At 34.9% G+C, this 26,460-nt stretch overlaps 2 protein-coding genes across 5 annotated transcripts in view; one reads left to right on the top strand and one right to left on the bottom strand.

The window, feature by feature from the left end:
• The window catches only part of LOC139961314 (vesicular inhibitory amino acid transporter-like), a 68,274-nt gene extending 49,415 nt beyond the window's left edge, over positions 1 to 18,859 (bottom strand). The window contains exon 1 of the mRNA XM_071960454.1: positions 18,741 to 18,859. The gene's annotated coding sequence lies outside the window, so the exon portion shown is untranslated. The remainder of the gene's footprint in view (positions 1 to 18,740) is intronic.
• The window catches only part of LOC139961328 (apicoplast pyruvate carrier 1-like), an 82,730-nt gene that overhangs the window by 40,190 nt on the left and 16,080 nt on the right, over positions 1 to 26,460 (top strand). Inside the window, exons 1-2 of one of the 4 annotated variants that reach the window (XM_071960462.1) lie at positions 19,271 to 19,773; positions 20,672 to 20,739. The exons of 2 other annotated variants lie outside the window; for them this stretch is intronic. In XM_071960462.1, the coding sequence (XP_071816563.1) occupies positions 19,692 to 19,773; positions 20,672 to 20,739 (150 nt within the window). In that variant the 5' untranslated portion in view covers positions 19,271 to 19,691. Of the gene's footprint in view, positions 1 to 728; positions 855 to 19,270; positions 19,774 to 20,671; positions 20,740 to 26,460 lie in introns of those variants that run through there. One more of the 4 variants, XM_071960471.1, reaches the window with a different exon arrangement.

Raw genomic sequence — 26,460 nt, 5'->3', positions numbered from 1 at the left:
ATTATATTAAGATGGGTAAAATGCACTCATGCAACAGATTGTTTTGAAGAGACAGGTTTTTCTGCTCTCTTACCATTGAAAAAAAGTGCTACCAAAAAAGTATAACCCATGGTTCTATTTCATAGAGTGGAATAGAGCGGATTTTGCATGCAATCAACGAGCAATTGACCAATCAAATGACCAGAATATAATTAGGTGTTGTATAAAACCATATATACACTGTGTATAGTAAAACTATATACACTATATAGTATAACCATATACGGTGACATTATTGCGCAAGATAACACTTAATACTACCCCAGTATTGGATAAGGTCACACATTGCAATACAATGCAGTATATGTACCTCAATGCTCTAACGAAGAAATCGAACTGCCGACAATTGGTCCATAGCCTACCCCCCCCCCCCTCCGACCTTTCTTCATGTAATATGCCACCATGCACCTCAACTCAAACTCACATACACGTAAATGTCCCAATAGATCAAGTCGCTTGCCAATATTGGTCCGCGTCTGTCGGTTCAACCTAATTTTTCAATATTACAAAAGTTAACCAACTGACGTCTGCAATACCGTTATTGGTATTTGAACATACTGGAGTAATCGAACATTCAATCCTAGCATAAAAATTTTTTTTCATTTTTTTTTGACAGTTCGAATACATGAAATTACAAGTAGCATGTCTCTTCGTGATATTAATTTCGGTCGTATTATTTATGTCAACAGTTTCGCTTCCGCGAGAAATCAAATTGACCGTTATGAGAAGAAACTTTTCAATTGCAGCAGATTAAAAGCGAACTGTAACAGTGACGATATTGTCAAGATATAGGGATGAGGAGGGGGCATTTTAAGGTAGGTATGGCGAGTTGGAGGAGGAGGAGGAAATGGGAGGGGATTGGGTCACAATTATGATAGGCATAGAACACAATATAATTTATTTTCTCTCCCACCGTTGCGAAATTATTTCGAGAACAAGTACGTTTCATATTTTTTATCGGATAGTAGGGTTAAAATCCTGAAACACTGGAATCCTTTTTAAAGCATATGGCACCCCAACCAAGACCCCCCTCTCACCCCGACTCCGTTTACATTTTGGATGTGACATAGTTATTGGAATTTAATTCATAAATTGAAATGTGTAATATATGTTCTATCAGATGATATTATTTGGTTGAATTTGGGGCTTTCTAACGAACAGATATGAGATACACTACAACATTTTGTGAATATCACTGATATGATGCACCTTTATATTGCAGTTACATTACGTTTTCGAAGCTTATTTAAGGTGAAAATGAAGAAAATAAGAATGAATATATATAGCTATACGTAATTAAAGTAGCATGTGTACACCCATGCAGACGGGAGGGACCCACCTATACCCATATCCAAACCAACCCACCTCCACCAACTCGATACCCAACCAATTCCCACCCATTTTTATGACTTTACAATCAAACTTGATCCAGAGAACGAGGGACCTATCGCAATCATACAAGGCTGAATACACATATCAATGCATAAATTAGTAAACTATACCATTTTGAGAACGTGCAGCTTTGTTTCTGTGAAATTCTCAAATCATATCTCAATTTGTTGTCTCTCGAAACCATTAACGAACAATATGACTTCATTATTAATGTAATCTGCGTTGGAGCATGCATGGTTTACCATCACTTATTAACTTATAAACCAAATAGTTAAGATATATGATATTTGAGTGATATTAAAAGACTTTTGTGCAGATAGGAGGGAGGTTTGCGGAGTTATTTTCTTTATAATTTCATACAAATTTAGATGTGTATTTAGTTGTCTTAAGTGAATCGATATATCAAAGATAATGGTAATCTTTGTCTCGCGTTTGATATCCGGAACGGGCAAAAACAGATCTAATTTTATCTGAAAAAAATACGTCTTGCTTGATGACAACTGTGCTTATTATGCATGAAGCGTTAATAGTTTTCCAAGGGCAGAGCAGTGTTGAATTTCATTCTAAACGAATACCGGTTATTTGATTTCTTTCTTTAATGTACGAATTCGTATACCTAGCCAAGACCACCTGTCATGGATTTCTATCCATGTCACGTGTATTACTTATCAAAATATGATTACCTTCCATAATTACCTGTGTCAAACATCGAATATGAAGTAAAGCCCTATTTTTCCCCTATAAAAAATGATTTTACTGAATACAATTTTTTATTATTATTATTACTTTTTAGAAAGTGTTAATTTCTCAAAGGTGACATCTCAACATAAAGAATGTTTAGATGCAACTTACAAGGCCTGGGAAGTGATATTTCTGGCAAACTGCATGGGTGGCATATTAGGCAAAAAATGTTCTTGATACGGTACGCGACAACTGGCGGTGGTGCTCCGCTTAGATATTAATCGTGACAAGTCCGTCCATCCGAGAAAATTTCGCCCCTTCCTCTTAAGTTCGAAAATCCTTGATCCGCCCCTGTTAACAGTATAGTGTAATAACACTGCAATACCGGGAACCAATGGTGCGCCTATAGCGATACGTGTTACCTCGGTGGACTCGGTTATGCCGAAGAGTTTCGTCACGAACATACGAACGAACGAAATGAATTCGATTAATATCATACGGTTTACAATTTGGATGTTCAACGCACATATGCCATGTTTTTACGAATTACACGTTATTCGAACGGAATATTTCTAAAATATATGGCATTCGTATGTAGGACCGTATTGTACGCCAACCAAGAAACATAAATAACAATACAACACAAATAAAATGCTTTGTCTAACGTAACCCCCCCCCCCCCCCCACTCCCGCTTTTAGCAATTCCAAGTGAGCTTTAGTGGATATTAATGCGTTATATAAATGCGTTTCCATAAAATCGTAAATATCATATCACATATAGACTTCGATATAGTACATAATGTAACAGTTTACAGTAGTGACCTATGAAGGCCATACTTAAAAGTCACTAGAGTAATAACCCAACCTCAACAACGCACACACCCTCACATCGACCCAACCTACCCCAACCCCCCCCCCCCCCTCTGCCGTAATAAGCAAGAAATTAAAAGTAATGGTCCTTCTGTTTTCTTGATAGTTTCAGGAAGCCTCTCACTAAAATACCCAATGCAGTTTTCCCTCGCTGAGACAAAGTTTATTTGGTCAGTACTTTTGAAGTTTTGATGGATCATAGTCCACCGCACAAGAGGGAAAATATAAGAATGCTATAATAATGTTTCTATATAGCTATTTCCAAGATATTTAAGCTTTATATTATGCTAAATCTCTGAGATGCTTTTTTTTTTCTAGCCTAAATAAATTATGACTTATGGTCATTAGTGCAGGCTATACTGTAAATCCATTGTATGGTTAATTCTAATAACTATACTATGGTCTTTTAACTAGAAAAAAAACACCCCTTGATAACTGTCAACTCCAGTCATCTTTGACAAATTTCTCTAACATTTCCTAACACATTTTTATCTATTTTAAGGCCATAAAAAGTCTGATGTTGTTCGATTGTGTTTGTGTCGCACTTGAATAGCTTTTCTGCTGCATACATATTATTTCATATTTGTTTATTATTATGATTATATTTTTGCCTCTTACAGTGTAGGGTTTTTTCACGATGAATCGATCTAAGAACGTAAAACTATAATATATATATTTTTTTACTTTAAACAGTTATACCTTTTTCTTATTTGTATTTGTTTTTTGTACCTCGTTTCATGTTATTTAACCACTCATCAAAAGTCCAATATATTTTTCTCATTAGTACTCTGTATATTGACGGGAGCTGTATGATTGGAACACATCCAACATTGCACGAACATCCCAAATTCATCGTTGTTCTTTTCAAGTTTATAACTTGCTGTTTTCTCTCTAAAGAAAACATAACCCCCCCCCCCAAAAAAAAAAAAAAAAATCAATGTTATTTTTAAATGTTATCGTTGTTTCTATGGTAATTTCTACAAATGAGTCTGCCCTCTCTTTGTTTCATGTTTTTTTGTACAAGTTTGAAATTATAGGCCAATATTTACATAATATGGCGAGGAAATTACTTCAAAATGTAAGATTTCGATTTTTCGGAGTTTCCTAAGGAAACCTTTTTTTTTCTTTCACCCTCAGGGAATTTCGTCTTCTTCCATATAAATGCGTAAAAGTAATATTTCAATATAAAACATTTTTATATATATTTTTTTGAATATTTCGTAAAATCATATATTTCATTTATGTGATGTAGGGTAGTGTGTGACGGGAATACTAAGGCGAACCTCATATCACATGTTTTACCTTCACTATAACTAAAAACTGTTTGTTATCAGATTTGTTTTTCAGGTAGGGTAACTTTTAGAACAAAACTGGAAGGTTTTTTTTATGTAATTTTTCAAATTCAGTTCACCTACCTTTTCTCCTCCTTTTGCATATTTTTCTTGACAAACAGATAGGCTGAATTCCTGAATATGCATAAATATGCATGAAATCCTGAATATGCATTAGGTATTGATTGTTATTCGCTCCGACCGCATGAAGTACCCTTTTCCTCCCGTTGTACCCACCTATCCTGTCCGATTTGCCTTTTGCTGAAGTAGGACCGACAAAACAGTGACATAAATTCTTGGTACTTGCCCTCTTGAAAATAGTTTAGCTTTCCTCGACCCCTCCCCCCTCACACATCCTTATTCTACTTCCTTCCATCCCTCCTTCCTACTTATATTTTACATGCCACAGCTTCTGCTTGTCATTATCCCCACCCCCTCACCCCCTTCCCCACCTATAATAGCTCACAACCCACGCCATTTCCTAATATGCCATATTTTCAGAGGCACAATTCTTCAAGCAAATGTAACATTGAATGATATATGGATATATATATATATATATATATATATACGTTCATGTTTTTTCCATATTTCCTACACCCACATACTCAACTCTCGAGGGATCAATCGCGTGACCCTATTACAAAAAAAGTACAAACATACACGAATATGTCAAATATGTGGGGCATTAGATCGTATGTATATATTTGACTGATATAAATAGATAACATATATAATATCAACCATTGAAATTATTCCAGAATATTGAAATCAAATGATAAACATATAGATACAGAAAAGTAATCCATTATCCGGTATAAAATAATGCAGGAAACGTGAATGGTTCATTGTGTGCGCGTGAATGCCGCATTGAAACGTCTGCATGCTATGCTATATACATGTAGGTTGTATATATAGCCTATAGATTTACGTTTAGGATGCATATAGGCTCTGGCGCTAGTTTCGTTGTACCAAAAAGAATTTAATATATAGATCAACATTTTAAACAACAGTAGTTTACAGAATGATCGTAACCGAATAAGCGTGTGTTATTGCAAATTTCGTTGTGAATGTTTATCTCTTTATATAACAATTTGCCAGGATTATTTGTATTCATCAAACATGTCACTTTATTTTCAAGGTCAAGTCATTTATACCTGTAATTTTCTTCAGATAAATGTCATTGTACTTTCTCTATTGGAAGATACGAAAAGTGAACAACTTTACGGGACTCTTCCATTCCGAGAACGGGTTGTCCAAGTCATGTACATGCTGTGACACTTACATTAAATACCTTTACACCGACTCTCCCGATATAACAATGGAATTTGGGCAGCAACCAAGCACATTTACTTCTGGATATAGTTATTCTGGTTAAATAGTTATAAGCGAATAATATATATATATATATATATATATATATAGCCTATATATATATAGCCTATATATATATAGCCTATATATATATAGCCTATATATATATAGCCTATATATATATATATATATATATATATATATATATTTGGCGTTATCGATAAATTGACAAATACAAGTCAAGTTAGATTGCGAACAAGCATATGACACCTTCAATCCTTTCAACTTTACCGTCTTTGGTGGTAAACTGACTACGTTAACATTTCCACCTGCCAAGCATTTTGCTCGCTACATTAGAATTTTCAGCCACCACTGAAAAATGTATATGGTTATATACTGACATCTCTATAGATGAATATAATCCGTTTGCGGGTACAATAAGTATTTCATAACATGAACAAAATTGAGCAGGGTGTGAAATGTTTACTTTCATAGCCCTGTTACCGAATACTTGCTCAGACACGAACTTTCTTCATATCCTGGGGCATACGTTGTATATATTAATTAAGACGTATAGAATGACGGTTCGTGAATCAAACAAACAGCCATCGAATCTAGAACCTGATGTACAGAGGACGCACAATCATTGAACATTGTCATAATGCAGATGAGTAATATTACTCAATGATCAATTTCCGACGAATTCCTATATGCACATATACGAACATCTTTAATGTATATGTATATATATATCTATATATATATATATATATATATATATATATATATGTATATGTATGTATATATATATGTATATGTATGTATATATATATATATATATATATATATATATATATATATATATGTATATGTATATTTATATATGTATATGTATATATATATATATATATATATATATATATATATATATGTGCTTGGATAGGAGATTCTGCAACCGACTTTTACGTTTAAACAATGTTTGCTCTTGATCATGGTTACTATACAAACTAAATGTAGGCAATTGACCTACAACGAAGCAGGTTCGAAGACATATAGTCTTTTATCGAGAGCCGACAGCTCGACACACATTGTCATTCACGGTTATTTGCCGGGTTTTTTTCTTTTTCTTTTTGTGAAACCAAGAGGCAAGGAGTGACTCCCTTTTAGGACACCTGTGAAATATACGGTGTTTGTTCTTCCTTAAGCGTCTCGCCTGAGTCAGCCAACTTAAGATCGCTCTATAGATAAAGTTTGTCCATTTCGTTACAGTCGATTGGAAAGGGCACAAATTCTCCTCTTCTCATTTACAATTCAAAGCACTTAATTTTATTTGCAGTCGTCATGGCAACAGGGGTGGCGGAAGAGTTACCGGGCTTATTTCGTGTCGTTAACGCGCTTGACTTGCTTTATCAAATACCCTATGACAAAGAATTACTTAAATTCATACGCACAAAATTGCCTCAAAGGCTTGGCTTTATAAATGAAATCAGACAATTTAAAAAGCGATTCTAAAGACTGAGGTTAAAGGGGGTGGGTGATAATTCCATTATATTTTGTGGGAGAAAGTAAACTGATTCTAAGAGCAGTCTTTTTTTGCAAAGGATCGTCATTTTCCATTGTTTTCATGAAACCTACAGCGTACACAAAGATTTCTAAGGTCCCCACTATATCCAAACTGTATCTGCAATTAAATTGAGATTAGCGAGTTAATAAAGTAATTACCTTTAATTCTAGAAATGATCTCGCCCGTATTCGTAATGCATATGGCATGGAAAATAAAAAGGGAAAGAAAAAAAATATTAAATTACCTTTGTTTTGAAACGTTAATTTACCATTGTTGTGCTGAGGAAATGCATCGTTATTGGATTTTAGGATCACGCAGAATCAATTATTTACCAAAATCATTGAAAAAACGTTCTTTTTAAACAAATGTAAGTTCAAAATTAAAAAGTCACTTCAGAGCCTACCTAACAGCCAATTGAAATTTGCTTCTTTTTTACTCTTACGAATCACATTTAAGTCGTTTCCTTTGCTGAGTTTTGTCATTACTTTGGATGTTATTCTACTTTATTTGTGTCTTCCCACCCCCACCCTCCCCCCACCCCATCCCCGATCCCGATTTTGTTGAGGTCTTTCTATGTAGCCAGTTGTTGTATACAGTGGCGTAGGAAGGTACTTTTGAGTGGGGGGGCTGAAGACTGATGGCCGGCCTGGGGGAGGGGTCTAAGGGGAGGGGGTGTCCCCCTCCCCTTTGGAATTTTTTTGCATTTCCAGGTGGCCTCAGATGCAATTTGGTGCAATATAGCACACTTCAACCCACCCACTCCATTTTGTATATAATTTTGCATTTTCACCTGGCTTTAGATGCAATTTGGTGCTCCAAATGAGATTTTTTTCTCATTTGGAAATGAAAAAGGGGTTTTCTGACTTACGAAGCGGGGGGGCGGAATGATACTTCCGCCCCTCCACATTTTTCACCGGGGGGGGGGGCTGGCGCCCCCAGCCCCCCCGGTTCCTACGCCCTTGGTTGTATAAGTTTCTCTCACAAAGTCCTCTCTGGTTTCCTATTATTTCAGTGACTAAGTTATGTATCTATCTGTCTGTCTGTATTCTCATTTTGTTTTTTATAAAAACAAATATGAAATCTGAATAATCTGAATTAATATGTTATTTGTATTGTGCGCCACTGATTTAAGAAATTAATCAATTGAATTGAATTGTTTGTTCGGAGGAGTGGTTGGCAACCCCCCCCCCTCTATCCCCCAACAACCCACCCACCCACCCTAAGCTTTCCTCGGAGCCTCATAAATTCCTTAGTGGGAAGAAAAAATTATGAGGGCGAATTCAAACATGGACAGGGATTTTTTTTTATAACTTTTAACATATTAATTATGTATTATGAGGGTATAGAGTTATGGGAATAGACTTATGAAGCCTCTCGAAGAGATTCTTTGTACGAAAAAGAAATTGGATGTTGTGACGTCAAGCGTTACGTCATAAATTATTCGAGTTACGGCTTAATAGATTTAGCGGCTAATGAACAACCACTCTGTGCCCATGCATAAAATTACACTCCCGGCTCCGCTAACACCATCGTTAAGACTGTCAGTTTTGAGTTGAAGTTTAAAAGATGACTTTGTTCTCAAAATTAATTTTAATATGTTGTAGACAGTGTGATCAGTACTTATCATATAAAAAACTGGGCTGCCAAACTTATCTTCAGGCAAACTAAGTTTACACATGTTACCCTTCTTCTTAAAGCATTACACTGGCTTGCAATTGAAACGCGTTTACATTTCAAAGTCCTTATTTTAATCCACAATTGTATTTATAACCATTTATCTCCAAACTACCTTTCAGAACTTCTAATAGTAAAGCAATACAAGCGTGCCACCCGTCAGTCAAAATTTATTACCCTCCTTGAACCTCGGACCAATGGGGTTACTTATGCCAAGCGTGCTTTTTCAGTTTCTGGTCCCAAATTGTGGAATTCCCTCCCAAACCATTTAAAATGTATACCTAATAAATCACTTTTCAAATCTAAACTAAAAACCTACCTCTATGCTAAACAGTTTTCAATTTGATTTGTAATTATATTTCATTGTTGCATTATTATTTTTGCTTTTCTTTCTATTCATATTTATATGTATGGCGCTTTTGAAAACTATTTTGTTTATAATTAGCGCATTATAAATCTTAGTTATTATTATTATTATTATCATATGAATTTCCAATACTTTAATTTTTTTGGAGATATGACCCTTTAAACAGATGAGGTTCATCAATTCAACGGACTGGACTATGTTCTCTATTGTACAAAACCATTAGGTCAATTCTTCAGCGCAACACAACTCAATGAGGAAACATAAGACTTTTATGGCCGCAAATGACATGTTTTACAATACATTGCAAGCATCTCACGGACAAATAGTGTTAAAGTGTTATCCAAAAGTGTTCTTTTATTGATATGAAATTAAAAGGAACATGCTTCGGTTTAGTTTACCAACTTAATTAAAACAATGCACACATCAATATTTAGGACGTTAGTGAGGAGATGACGTCATATCAATTTAACCTTAAAGGAGAAGTCTCGAGATTTAATGTATTTTTTAAGGTGAATATCTTTTGAATACAAGAATAGCTGTAGAAACACTATTTCATGTTTGAACAATGACATCTTGATTACAATTCTGCTTGAAGTCATCAACTCTTTTTCAAAGCATTCCCAAGCCTAAAGTTGTTAGAATAATTGTAACAAAAACTGGTTTAATCATCAAGTGACAATTAATTTTATCTTAAGAGAAATACGACTTTTGATATGCAACTCTATGGAGCCACGGAGCCAATTTCCTTTATTACAAAACCATTCGCAAATAAATTGAAAATTAATGCTAATTTATGCATTAAAGAATTGAGTGCTTAATGGAAGTTTCAAGCCACGTATTAATAATTCTTGGTAATCTATGAAAATGTTCTCATCTTACTTATTGTTTTTTTTTCGGCGAAACCAAACAATTGAAAAAGCCTCACGTAATAATCACAATTAATTAAGAATATTTCGCCAGCACTGAATTTGCCGTTATAAATGAAGTTTCATCCCTTTTTTATATCTTGTGGAATTTTAATTTTCACATTTTAAATTATTTGTGTGACGTCAATGCCATAATTACCAAAATGCTCATGTAAGGTGAATTTTCCAAGGACTGAATATAAAACATATTTTGACAATTACTAATATTTGATCCACTTTACATAAGCACAGCGAATGTTTTGTTTTTCTTCCAATTCTAATTCTGCTCTCGTTAACCTATTTATTTACTTTTTGGGGTAGCGTCGATCCGGAATATTTATTGAATATAGAACGTTCTTAAAATCCTTAAAAGTATATTATATCCTTTAAATTCATATTGCACCTATAACTTTTATAGCAAACTAAAACCTGAACTTCCGAGAGTGTTTGTCTGAAAGTTGAAACTTACCAAAATAAACACTGATAATATCGAATTACATTTTTGCCTCTTTTTTCGTCATACAGAGAAGTATCTCTGTTCATTCTGAATTTCAAACTTTGAAGGCTTCAACAAATTGACTGGGAATGGTTTCAGCTTTTTTATTTTTTAACTAATTTATTATTGACACCATTAAAATACTAAAGGAAAAGCAAAGATTTTGGCACTCTTAGTGGCAGTAGTGTGGTAGTGTAGTGGCAGTATAGTGGCATAATAAAGTCAAATATTAAATGCCCCCTCACACGACGTTTTAAATCCCTTTGTCTTCCAAACGGACAAAAGATTTTCCTTAAATATTTTGGGGATTTATTCAGCACCAATTCACTATAAATAAGTTAAAGATTGTGAATTTGGGTTTGTCTCTCTTTCATGGAGGTTAAATTCTAACTTCATATTTCACTGAGGCAAAATGCTAAAAGGATGTGGCAAATTAGAGGGGCATATAAAACTTAAAGAAATGTAACCATTGTTTAAAATCTCATTTTAGCATATTGGGAGAGGGGGAGAGGGGGGGGGGTAGATATTGCTAAACTTTGGATAACCTGTATACCATAGCTAAATACTTTGGTCAAGCCATTGAGATTGAGAAATTTTATTCCGATCAGGTGTCTCGAAAAGTAAAAATGTTTCTTTTCTAGTTTCATATCTGACATTGGCAGAAATATTTATGATGACTTCAGAGACATTACGTATTCAACTTTATTGAAATCGCTGTTTACTACATAAACTCTTTAATTATAGTAGTAGTATTTTCCTATTCCAGTGAATTTCTAATTATAAAACTGAAAATTGAAGAGAACTTAATGAGTAAACGTTTTGAGACGCTCTCATTTGTTTAAGACGTGATAACGAATAAATTAATTTGAGATTATGTGCTCTAGTAAACTATTGCTATTGTTTTAATTTATTGTGCAATATAGTTCGTTTGAGGGAATGAATATTCCATTAACTTTATTCTTTTGCTGATAATGAGGTTTTAGAAGAGAAACATATTTCTCTGTGAAAAGTATAGTCTTTTCAATCAAGTTAGCTGTGTCTCTTAATTAGTACAAAATTTCAGTCGTGATATAAATATATATGATATATATATATATATATAAAAGATGCAGATGACAGAAACACGGACAGTTATACACAAGGACAGACTGGCATAAAGATTAGGGAGACAGAGGATACGAAAATAAAGCAATTCCTCGTTCTTACTACTTCACGTCCCCCTTTAATACCACGAGTAGTAAAAAAAAATCTTCAAATGAGTAAATGCCACAAATAAATGCGCTTACGTCAGTGCTGCTTGCACGTGAGAATGCATTTTGGAAAAGTTTTGAAAAAGAACAGCAGCATCAAAGCATCCCTGTGGAAGATATTATTTCCTGTTGTAAAGTATCGAGTAACCACACTTCGACCCTTAGTCATCTTCATAGGATAGTATTGCGTGAATTGAGGAAACGAGATTAGTGACGTAACGGGCATTGGCCAATCAGGGAGTCGAGTGTGGTTTATACTTGTAACATTAAAGTACTGTTAGTTAGCGGCGCCGTCTAAGGAGTGTGCACAAGTGTGTGCGTGTGTGTTGGGTGGTTGGCGGGATGGGGGGGGGTGGCGTGTGTACATGTATAGTGATAACCCATGTAACTGCCAGGCATGACCGAGTCATCAAGCTAAATGTATGCATGGAACAGAGGCAGGGACGTTGCCAGAAATTTGAATGGGGGGGGGGGGTGAGCAGATTTTCAAAAGGGGCATTTCTCACAAAGGCAGCATTATTACACTTAATGGAGCGTCATGATGTACAAGAAAATTTTTAGCCCAAAATGCCGCCCACGTTGCAGGTAATAAACAATAATAAGAGTTTTGTATCACGTATATATAAGACAAACTTTCAGGGGAGAGGTTGAAAAGGGTAGCTTAGCTTTCCCTCAACCTGAAAAGAGGGTTTTCATGATATATCCTGTTGTTAGTTTTAATTTTATTTTTCGAGGTACTCAAAGCGTGGGGGGGGGGGGTAGCGATCGCCACATTGCTCCGCCTGGCTACGTCCCTGAACAGACGTAGGTTTACCTAGGGCAAGCCTTTGCGGAGATGACCCACCAATCAAAGGGACTATAGTGATACTTTCGCTTGACGTAACACCATCATTTATAACATCAAGTCCATATTTCCTTTCTGTTTATCTGATATAAATATATATGTCATTATATCTATACTAAAGATAAATAAAAACAAAAGACAAGAAAATAGTCCTTATACAAAAATTATTGATGCAAACATATGGTGAAAAATGAAAACAAAAACATTTAATCTTAAGCGGAATTTACTAATGATGAAGTTTATACTATAACATTATGTGTTTCACTGTTTTGACACTTACGGTACTGTGCGGTAGCTTTTTAAAACCCCTTAAGCGGGACCCATCACCCTTCAAACTATCTGTGTTAGTAATTCTTCGTTTCCCTTTTTTGATGTACGAGGTTGAGGTAGTGCGTGAATTGATCACTATAAAAAAAATAATCGTTATATTTATTATTACTTATAATGGACACAAAACTTTCATCTGTGACGAAACGAATTTATTTCAGAATGTTACAGTTGAAGCTTGTATGATCGTTAGGTCAATATCTATTACTGGGGGTCATGATGGTGGTGATCTAGGGTTAGAAACCAGCTTAAAAAGGTAATAGTGTGATGGATCCAGCATCCAAATTTGGGAAGAAACGGTTATAACAAAGGAACATTGAAATGGAAACAACATTTTTCATCTCAGATCGCTTCATATATATTTTATTCTTCCCCTTTAATTTTCATCGTTTGCGAAACAATGAAAATGTACGAAAAGGAACCGAAACAAAAGGAAAGTTCACTTCTTACGAAAACTTCAATAATTTATTGTTTCAGTTTATTAAGTTATATCAAATTAAGAAGCTGTAAGAGCAGATTAATAATGTCACAAGTGACACATAGTGACCCTTTCTAGAAAGTAACGCTCAATTGATAATCAAGAAACCACGCAAACACTCTGCTTTTAATTCTCATGGATTTATTGGCACGAGATATTTCAATGATTATTTGTAAAAGAAATCATAAAAGAAATGCACATATGAAAATAACTACACCCCCTTGGATACTTATCCAGTGAATCCTACCCCCTTTATGCTAACTGACACTGCTATAGTACGCTTTAGGACAGGCTTCAGAAGATCACCGCCCACAAGGTAGTCGCTATAGGCGGAGTCAAACCATTCAGCTTTTCGCACGTGTCAAAGCAGGATACCTGTATCCGGCGTCTTAAAAGTGTGGACCAGACCACATCTATCGGCACGGAAGAATACCCCCGTGACACCAAGCAGTTAGTTTGGAGTCACCAAAAATAAAACCCTGTAGACAAACAGAGGAACAAAACCATTCCTAATATTTGTTTTAAACATACGGTCAATTTCCCGAACAAAACTACGATTGATTTATCGCAACTTATAAAGGACATTTTAACTCTCACTTCTTACGAGACAAATTAACGTAAACATGATACAGCATTTCCTTTGCTTTCTAAAAATAATCTTACAAATTTTTCACAATAAATTCTTTACGCGACAATTTTAAGATCTGCCTTTGTTCCTCAAACAATTAAGGCTCTTATATACTTAGTTTACTCTTCCCTTTTCTTTACAGGGAGACCTCTACTTTGTTAAGCCATCTGAAGGTTTTTTAGAAGATTTCCTATCACATTGTACATATTCACGTGATACAACAAATAAATCAATCAATCAAATATAAATTCCATACAATCTCAATAATAAACCAATTATGCGACAAAATGAAACTAACTCTCGTTACATGTATTTGTTTCAGCAGTTCTACTAGTTATTCGACCACTTTTAAGAATTTCGTTTCAATTCAAGCACTTTGAATCATACAGTTTACTTACAAATAAATTTACGAAATGATGACACTCTCTCATTTAATGTGGTCCTAGAATATACCAATTTTACATTAATACTTAGAATACTCACAGATTATTGGGGGTCGCCTGCCCGTAATCTGGTTTACTATACAGCAAACTCCGCTTGTCACACTAAACGAATAAAGCACTCTGCTCGACCTCGTGCGTCGAGAATACAATGTATCGTAGCGGCTTGTTCTCAATAACAAGTATACAAAATTGTCCTCAGTGACAATATTAGAGGAACACAATTTGATGCCTCATTGCCTTTTAATTGAAGATGTTAACTCTCGTTCTCAATAACGGAGAAACTACCTCTCTCGCCGACGTGATATGGTTACCAGATGGAATGCAACTAACTAACTTTCCTGTACCCCACCCTAACATCAACTTAAAAAAAAAAACACGAATCTAATATGACGTAACGGCTCTTACAATTTGTAAGCACAGGTATTCCGATATATCTCGGTGAAACATACCAACAATAAGGAGCCGAGAAACCCTGAATTTAGTTACTCTTTATATGCGATACAGGTGCTCCAATGCACACAGTGAAGCATATCAATACCAGGAATTTTGCATCCACTTACGTGACAAATAACTTGTAATAAAAATGTAATATATATATATATATATATATATATATATATATATATATATACATATAAATATATATAGGTTTTGTTTATATGTTAAATGACACATAAGGAGGATTTCGTAGCAAAAGCAAGTAAGTGCAAGAAAATATATGTCATCGAAGCTATATATATTTCTTAAAAGCGGAGAGTTTTGCGAGAAAAAAAGAGAAAAGAAACCTCTAATAGTCTCCTCGAAAGGCTAAATGGAAGGATCTTTCTCCCTCATTACTCCCTTTTTTTTTGATGATCAGAAATTTTGCTCAAAGGATGAAAATGGCACAAAGTGGAATCGACTTTCTTCATCACCACCACAAGGTTATATACCATCTCGATTCTGATATCCGTTCCCAAAAGGATTCTCACGTGAACCGTCAAGCGAGAGCCTAACGTGACTTTTTGTGCCTGGGACTCATGGTGTAAACGTGACTATGCATAGGAAACATACAGCTTAGGCCCTTGAAATGAGGTTCGTCATCGATTTTGTTGTTGTTGAAAGCCAGTGATGTCAGATGTAGTGTATAATAGCATAGAAAGGAGTAAGAAGAAGGATTTATCAGATACAGTTAAAAGAAAAAAACAGAGAGAGGTGAGAAGCTCATGTTATTATTAAAGGGGAACGATGCTCTCTAAATAATACAAAGAAAGAATGATAGACTAAAATAATAAAAAAAATCGAGAAAAAGTAACATGCTTTCGTTGTGACGTTTCTTGCTTACATGTCACCGCAGAACCTTCTCACTCTTAACTTTACCGTACGCTAAAGTGAAATATTAACCAATTAAAGCTGTCTATCTGATTAAAGCTGTCTCAGGTTAAAATTGCGCACGCGTCTAGTAAAGGAGACAGGTTAAATGCGTTCTTCGTAAATATCCAACCCAGATTGATATCGGAATATTGAGGCTCGTGTTACTCACTGAACATGACGTATAATTTGACATTAAAATCGATAATGTAAATGATACATCACGTGATCCAGTAACATCATAGGAACATTGTTCCTATAGTCTTGAAGTTTCATACTTCGCAGATTATGGAATTTCATTAATGAGAGCAGGCGCGTAGCCAATGGGGGGCGAAGGGGGCAGCCGCCCCCCTCCCCCTTGAGCATATTTTTTATTTTATTTTTAATGTTTTTATGATATCGCTAGTATTTTCAAAAGAGAAAATGCTAAGATGCAACTTACAAGGCCTGGGAAGTGCCATTTCCAGCGATCTGGGAGGCATTTTTAGCCCAAATTTTCTTGTACGCTTCGCGCCAACTCATGGTGGCGCTACGCTTAGATAGTTTGCAATGCCGAATCTACAGTTTCGCCCCTCCCTTGGCAAATTCCTGGCTACGCGCCTGAATTAGAGTAACAAATTAAAGTTACAATCAAACTTACTAAGAGGTCAACCGGCATCGTAATATAGGAATGTGAGAGAAAGCTATTAGGCTTATTAATTATCATGACCCTGCCATCAGATCCCAAATAGGAATATTTCAAAGTCTCCTTGGCTACGGACCCTACGTTTATCTAACACGTACATGAGTTAATCATCGATCTTTCTATCGATGTGAAGTGTAACAGCGCCACCAGTTATGCACTGACTTCAACGTCGCTATGCTCTGTAAATTCATATATATATATATATTTTTTATCATACATTATATCAATATAATATATATATTAGTCACTAAAAAATATCCTTTTACTAAACATATCATTTATTTGATCAATGATAATAAACGGGAAACGTAAACATAAAAGGCGAACCATTTAAAGAAATCTCCAGAGTATAATGGATTGGTAATATTATAGTTATGCAAATCATATTACTTATAGAAATAGTGATACATTGATATCACGAAACACGAAAATATTTTTCGTAAATATGTAAGGGTGGTGTTTATGATCAGTATATCTATCAATCAATACTAAAAGTTACATTGATACAAGAACGTTTCTGGTTGATGATGTTGCATGAGTGAATTTGCGTAAAAAAAAATCCATCATAATCGTAATCATCATCAACTGCCCCTAATATGTTGTCTATGTTGTCTTCTGTTGGATATGTTGGATTTGTTGTCTATGTTGGATATGTCTTCTCCTATAGTTTCTCCCTTACTCTGCTGCCCCTAAATGTGTCCGTTAATCAAAATAGCAGTAACAATAAAAATGTTCACTATGTACAAATATAAAGCTATTTTCATGTTCCATGTCGAAATCTCAGCTTAATATCTACGTTACGAGTTAGTCTAAGTGTGGGCGCTATGACAGAATTGCAAAAACGAATTGCATCTTCAGTTGACAGTCATTCTAGGAATCCTATAATAAAACGTTCAAATCTTGTATTACATGTTTTAACCTAATGCGTGCACGAACATGCCCACGGGGTTATGCATTTAATTGAAAGACGCAGCAAACATGTCAACCCTCCCTCCCTCCCAACTCATACACACACATATAACGCACGTATATAAACACTCTCTTTGTGTAACATCCAAAGATATTTTACTAAATTGCTTGTCTTGCTTCTACTATATACTTTTTTAGCTTTTATTTTCTTTAAATATCTTGCTTCTCTTTACTACCGTTCGTCTACCCCCCCTCCCCTATATATGGCAAACCATACTTATATACAGTACTTAATGAAGCTTATCATCAAAGGAGGGGAGAGGAGAGGAGAAAAGAGGTGGGTAGCAAAACGTTAGTGCAACATTTCTAGATAGCTGTGGTGGGTTACAAAGAAGCAAAAGGCAAATCTCCACGGTCTCTTGTTTGGAGTGCTTCAGGATATCCTAAGCACCTGTGAAAAACCTATATCTGCTTTCTTGCCCCCCTCCCAATACTTACACACGCCAATGTTAGTGTAAATGGTTCCCCCGAAAATGGTCAACAATGTATTACTTGATACATATATATATATATATATATATATATATATATATATTTATAAATGAAAATCGTAATGAGTTGGAAAATCAAGAATAGTGAAAAAACTTCCGGCCCCACCGGGATTCGAACCCGGGCCTTCCGCTCTGTACGCGGACACCCAACCACTAGGCTATGGACGCTGATTGTAGGTCCAGAGGTTCGAAACCGGTAAGGAAGGTCGTAATTCCACTGTAGGCGTTTGTCACCTGTATCGAACAATACTAGTTCTGTTTTTGGTGACATATTTTGCCTTACTCTAGAGATCAAACATGATGCTAACCAACTCGAAATCATTTGTGATTCCTAAAGCCGGATCTCGAAAGAGATACTTTGAACAGACTTTATGTTAATGCAATGGAGGTAAAAGACAAAGGCAAATGAATATATATAAATGAAAATCGTAATGAGTATAATATATATATATATATATATATAGATATATATATATATAATATATATATATATATATATAGATATATATATATATATATAGATATATAATATATATATATATATATAGATATATATATATAATATATATATATATATATATATATAAGTATATAATATATATAAGTATATATATATACAGCAAAGCTGGTGTGTCTACATACGATTGACTGAGTTTGTCTGTCTGTGTCCGTCCGTCTGTCCGTCCGTCTCTCCACAACTGTTCACGTCTGTTGATGTTACTCATGACATCAGTTTTCGTTTCGTTTTTATTCAAATGTTCACTCCGGAAAGTAACTCTTGTCATGAGCTTGTCTCAGGTAGTAGAACAGAATGCACTTTTTAACCTTACACCATATTGACATTACCTGATTTAATTAGCATCCTGCAGACCCACGCACAGTAATATAAGCTAGCATTAATCGTTTGTTGAAACTGCAACATGTAAACATGATAATAAAAACAAATATTATGATAATTTGATTTGGTTGAGGCGATCGTCAAGGCCATTACAGTACATTGCTCTTTCTAGTACCGGTAAAATTTTCCCCAAAATACAATTCTTACAATGAGAATGTGCAACTGTTTGTTTCTTTACTAAATTTTCAGAATACAAAGAAGCCGAGATTAAATTAAATCACAGGGAAATATTTTGTTTAAGATATGTCTATTATCAGATGCTTGTCTCATTGTTCATCCGAAGAAGTACGAATAAACGATTATTAAAAAAGCGAACTGTGGAATTTCTTATATTGTTAATTTTTTTTTCCTTCCTATTTCAACAACAAAATTTAGAAAGAGGAAAATCGTCTCTCAAGTCACCTTAAATTATTAAAATTTACACCAATTAAGAAGTTTACTACAACATCCAGGCAGGAAACAGATATACTGATAATAACAGGGCGCATTGACATCACGAGATAATCAACACATCGCACTTATCTTACAGTGGAGGGCAGTCATTCACTATACATTCATTCATAGCTTCAGTTCCAGTTCCAGTCACAGACGCACGTCTGTTCATTCTACGATTTTTTAACGTTACAGCGATCGCTGTTATAGCACTGTTGTAGCACTGTTATAGCACTGTGATAGCACTGTTGTGAATTGACAACATGAAGTCTTTGTTTAAGGCTGTTGCAGCATTAATTGGCGGAATGCTTGCAACACTTGCGGTTGGAAGCTATCAAAGCTTCGGTGAGTATCATAAACGTCACTCCAAAAAGTGGTTTGTTATTCCTTTCCTACCTACCTCGCGTTGTTAACTTGATCATCGATGATGAGGTATATCAGTTTTACTGTGCGGGTAATTAAAATTCACATTGTGACACTCATTAATTTATAATAACAACTACTGATGTATATAACCTTATGTTTAACTTCAGAATAGTTGGGATATTAAATAAAGAAAAATGTTTTGTTGTTTTCTGAATAGGTCTACAGTGTGCAATGATGCACCTGAAAATTCTGTGTATGTTCGATATTTATGCGATGACTGTTTGCTTTTTTATGTATGTATGTATTTATATATATATATATATATATCTATATATATATATCTATATCTATATCTATATATATATATATATTTATATATATATCTATATACATATATATATATATATAGATATATATTTATATATATAGATATATGTAGATATATGTAGATATATTTGTAGATATATATATAGATATATCTAGACATATAAATAGATAGATATATATATATAGATATACATATAGATATATATATATATAGAGATATATAAATATAGATATATATATATCAATATAGATACATATAGATATATAGATATTTTAATATATATAGATAGATACATATAGATACATATATATATATAGGCCCTATATATATATATATATATATATATATATATATATATATATTATACAAGTATGTATGACTATTTAACACAGTGCTACGCCATGGCATACATCGCAAATATATATATATATATGTAATATATACGTAATATATTCTTGTAATTTTGGATAGGCTAGTTCTTGTTGTATACTATAGTAAATGAAAAGAATGAGCCAAGTTTGACGGGCATATCTTTCTCCTTCAAAACAGGCAACATGGCACCTTACACAGTCTCGTACATCCGAGCCCATGGCAGACCAAGTGACCTCACGTATATGGTACGCTAAATAATGTATACAGTATATATACAGTATATATACAGTGTTAGCGTAGAACCGTTTTCTGCACTATTAAGGTCTTTATAGCCCAGGGTACCCCTTAGAGACAACCCACTGTATGAGAACTATTTGGTTACAACCTTGCATTTTGAATGGCGTTTTGCGATATATATATCGTCGTCTTTAGTGTTTTGATCTTTGATATTGTCCCTTAATGATGGAATATTATTAGCGTAACTAGCAAAGTTTCATTTCCATGTACTATTGATGAGAGCGACATCTTGCTGTCTTAACAGTGATCGACGGTGTTACATTGTTTACATTAATGCATGACCATTGTTAAGAATTGTTCGATGAACTTGTCTGGAGGTAAAAAAAACTGACCCACAACCCCCCACCCCCTCTCCCCTAAAAATGTTACAATCAAGGAGATTAATCTCCATGCAGCACCAACAACTTGTAATGTGGCCTCCCAAAACTTCTCGTCGCCTATATGAAACTACGGCGCAAGCTAGGTTAATTCCACAGACAAAATCTAGGTAACTAACGTTACTCCTATCATTTGCAATATTCACTGGATTCCTTTAAAATCAGTGCATCAATTTCAGAGTTCTTCTCCTAATTGTCAATTACATCCATGGCCTGGTTCCCCCTCACCCTCCCCTTCCCCTCATTATCCCCTCCTACTTACAAAGTCATGTCCTAAGGTCCTATACAGCTCGCCGCCTGTGCTCTAGTAGGCTAGTTTGACTTTCTCCTCCTGCTGTTGCCACAAAGTCCATATGGTCAGCAAGCTTCCATGTCTTCTACACCCACTTTCTGTGGAATATAGTCTGCCCCTCCCCCCCCCCCTCCAAAGAAAGAAGCTGAATATATGGCTTTGCTTTTAAACATTAGGCCTACTCATTTTTTCTAAATGTTATCATTTTTCTTTCTCGGGCTGTTACTCTGTCACCCCCCCCCCCCCCCCACACACACACATACCCTTTTCTCAGCGCAACGGGACTTAGGTGTGTTGCGTAATACATTTGCTGTATTTTGATAATGATTACAATCTATAGCAAGGTATTTCCACACAGTATGTTGTTACTGAAACGGAAAATTGTGTTTACGTAAAAAAAGAAAAAGAAAAAAAAAGCTTTAATTGGGGAATAGAGCAGTTTGCAACACATCCAAACAGCAAAAAGGTAACTAATTATGATACCCATATAAAATACGCCTTCTATATACAATTAATCATCTAAATTTGATCTTTGTGAATAGACTTATTCATACCTGCAACTATAACACCAAACAACATACAATTTACCATAATTGCCAAAAAGTTATCACAGTATCAATATAACAGTGTGTCTTATTATTAATTAAAGCAGCTACTCTCTTTTTACGCTAGACAAATTAATGATAAATACGAATAACTGATAATTTCTAATACATAGAACATTTTGATCAATAAAATTAAAACAATAAACCCCATATAACTGTCATATTTATAGTACTTACTATGTCGTTAGAAGTTATAAACTTAAGTCTCATGATTGTGTATTTAAGATCCTCCTGCAAGCAGGAACTCGCGAAGAAGCCTCATTGGCTTATCAAAGCTGCAAGCTGACCGAAGTCAGTCTCTTACATTCATATTTAACGTCCATGATTATGAATTGTTAATTGTCAACAACTCTGTAACTGGACGACATATACATTAATCTGGGAGTGACTCGAACCGGGGACCTTATGATTGAAAGGCATCGGCGTTAACCGCTGAGCTAACACTCCTAAATTGAAAATTTAGGCTGAACATTTATGCTGCAAATGTGATTGAAAAATGTGTCAACATAAAACTTCTTCAACATCACATGCACAGATTCGTGGTAGGAAATAATACAAATACAAGAGGGGTGTTGAGTTTCAGCGATTAAGTTTGGTTTATTTGCTATAAATGTTCCCAACAAACACAAAAAGCATGCTTTGAAGCACATAGTTCATAAACTTGACCATGTTAATACATGTAACTTTAAAACGAGGTGTTGAAACCTTTAGCGTAACTTTAACTGACCTATTTCACAGAAACACCAGACAATTCAAAATATGCTGGTATAATCTCTGCAAGCATATTTTGATGGGTCTGGTGTTTTCTTTTTGGTTAGTGCAACGTGACATTCGATTGGTCATGCACTGATGAAGGGCTAGGTTTGTTCGAAACCGATATATCTAGATAAATATATACACATTTATATATATATATATTATATATATTTACACCCACACACGCGTGAAACTCTGAGTTACAACTACTAGTGGTCCACTAGTCTCAACATATATATATATATATATATATATTTTTTATTATATAAATATATATATAAATATATATGTTTTTATATATATATTTATATACATTTATATTTAAATATATTATGATTTATATATTATTTATATATATTATTTATATATATATATATTATTTTATGTGGTGATATAAATATTCATATTGACATCTCTAAGTACTGCCAAATCTACTTCTCAATTAACTGATATTCTGAACTCATTTGGGCTCATATAGTACGTGAATTCACCTACACACAATCTTGGTCATATATTGGATGTTGTGGTTGCCAGTGAGCATCTTGTTGAAACCGTAGACGTTCTGGATAATATTACGTTGAGCGACCATTTTCCTATTAAGTTTGGTGTTTTACTCACTTGCGATCAGCATCAGTATAAAGATATATCCTTTAGAAACGTGAAGTCTGTTGATACAAAAGCCCTTTCCTGTGATATAAACCGTGAATTTTCCAACTACGAAGCATTGACAACGGATTTCAAAGATGCAGTTGACATATATAATTCTGCAATCGCTTTGATAATAGATAAAAATGCCCCACTAGTGACCAAAAGAATACAAGTTGTTAACACGGCACCTTGGTTTGACACTGATTATGTAAATCAGCGGCGTCTTCGCAGGAAAGCAGAAAGGAAATGGCATAACTCTGGTCTACCTGTTGACAAAGACGTCTATCTTCAAGTTAGAAAGAACACTACGACAATGGCTCGATCAAAGATGAAGTGATTTCTTTAGAATCAACTTCCAAAATTGTGAGGGGAATTCCAAAGCCCTTTACAAATTTGTGCATAAAATTCCTTGATAAAAATCAAACTAAAATCCTTCCACTTATACTGTTTCTTTACACTCTCTTACTAATGACTTTAATACGTACTTTATTAATGACAAAATAGCACAAATGATTTCTAATTTTCAGGACATTGATAGAGATGCTGAGCAGCTTGCTACTGCTTATCGTGGAGTTGTCTTATCTCAGTTTGAACCTACCACTGCATGTTGATGAGTTAAGGGAGATAATTAATGATACTGGAATTAAATGCTCCCCTAGTGACATACTTCCGAGAGATCTTCTACAAAGTAATATTGATCTTCTTCTTCTTCCTTGCATATGTCATCTTGTTAATTTGTCTCTCATCACTGGCAGTATGAATGGTCTTAAACTTGCTGACATTTTTCCTGCCATCAAAGGGAATGGCTTAGATCATAACAATTAAAAAAAAAAATGATAGACCGATCTCCAATCTATCTTTTTTTGGTAAATTGATTGAAAGAGTTGTCCTTAAACGATTGAATACTCACATGCATTATAATAGCCTCAATATTTCCAGGCAATCTGCTTACCAAAAATACCATAATTCCGAAACCCTCCTTTTGAGGGTGACTAATGACATATTAGTTGCCAGTGACAGTGGATATATACCACTGTGCTGGTACTCCTTGACTTAAGCTCGGCTTTTGACACCAATGACCATAATGTCTTATTGTCCGTATTATCTAATGAAAATTGAGGTTACATGGTATTATCCTTAACTGGTTTAATAGTTTTATTGTGGGCAGATCTCAAAAAGTTAGAATAGGGGGCTGCTCTTCTGATCAGATTACAATTAAGTTTGGTGTGCCACAGGGATCTGTTTTGGGTCCAGTCTTATTTAACATTTATATATATTCGTTCACTTTTACGCTGAAGTTTCTAGAAAATGTTTCAATATTCATGGTTTCGCTGATGATCACCAGGTTTATAAACACTTCAGGCACCATTATCAAGGATTTGTTCTGGTTGACTCTCTGCAATCCTCCTTTGGTTGTATTCAACGTTGGATGCGCAAATATTATTTGTAACTCAACCCTGGCAAGACCCAAATAATTGTATTTGGTCCCCTCCTATACTAAAACTGATTCATATCAAGGGTGTTATTCTCTACACTGTAGCAGGGGCGCCGTTTCCCGCAGGGACACGGGGACGCGTCCCCACCAAAAATTTCAGAGGTGGGGACATGGTATACCATGTCCCCACCATCTTTTGAGTGAATTTTGGAGGTCCGACTATCCATGATATCCTGCTATACCGCGTGGTAGGATAGCCACCCCTACCTGGTCTCTAAACTTTTAGATAAGAGTAGCGCGTAAACACGATATTTATTCACTTTCGTACCGGTTTTCCTAAGTTCACACTTGCCACATCCTCACCTTCCACTGGCTGATTTTGCACTCCAACGACTGATGCTGCTCATCATACCTCTTGTTGACCCTGTTCGCCTTTCTCCAGCACAATATTCTATTTCATCTGCTTTGTTTATTTGTAGTTATCTGTTTGTCTGGGAGCTAATGCAGAACCCAGCGGTCGAACCAGGGGGGCAGCAGGACTCCCTGTTCAGTCTTGTTTGTGTATTCCAATGTTGTTGTTGCTGCGTCAACTTGCGTGTAGCTCCCAGCACATATTAATGGGACCCCACGCCCAACTGCCCAAAGGGCGGTGAAGGAAAGTGAAGATGGACTAATTTCTTGTTTTATATCGGCTCATTATGATGTTTGTATTTGATAAATTCATCATCAGTAACTCTTATTCTTGTATTTTTTTAGTTACTAATTTTCATGAAACATTTCAAACCGTGAAATATTAAAATGAATGACCCATTTTTGATCATAATTGTGTCTGGGAAATGCAATTTCCGGCAATCTGGGGGGTACATCTGTTAAAAAATATTCTGGTATGCTCCGCGCGAACCCATGGTCGCGCTCCGCTTAGATAGTCACGTCCCCACCAATTTTCAAAACAAAACGGCGCCCTTGAACTGTAGATTGTGTACGTTTTGACCAAATTGTTCGTAACCTTTGTGTTCATTTTGACGATACCATTTCTTTTCGGCATCAAATCTATTCACTTAACTCCAGGTGTTTTAAGAATCTAAGAAATATTTCTAAAATGCGGTTCTATCATACTAAGTCTGAGTTAAGCACTATTGTCCAATCTATGGTTATTTCGCATATTGATTATGGTAACTCACTTTATTTTGGTATCAACCAACATTTATATGAACAACTCCAATCTGTTCAAATAAAAATTTTGCTGTAAGAATGATATATGCAGGTAGAAGAAGAAGTAGATATGATCATGTGACTGATCTATTCCGTGATCTTTATTGGCTTAAAATCAAGGAGAAATAAAATGATATTGATTGTGTGTGTGTATATAGGCTATACCTACATTAATTGTGACATTATATATATATATATGTATGTATATATATATATATATATATATATATATATATGAGACAGTCCCTCGGTATTTGTTTTTTAGTTAATTAATTAGTGAACTGAGACTGCTATTTCAACTTTCACCCACATCATGAGCATACCAACAAAAAGTGCGACATACG

This window comes from Apostichopus japonicus, chromosome 3 (assembly GCF_037975245.1).
Source record: "Apostichopus japonicus isolate 1M-3 chromosome 3, ASM3797524v1, whole genome shotgun sequence".
In the NCBI taxonomy this organism is placed as follows: Eukaryota; Metazoa; Echinodermata; class Holothuroidea; order Aspidochirotida; family Stichopodidae; genus Apostichopus; species Apostichopus japonicus.
The sequence above is the reverse complement of the archived record's forward strand: the minus strand, read 5'-3'. Positions and strand labels throughout refer to the sequence as shown.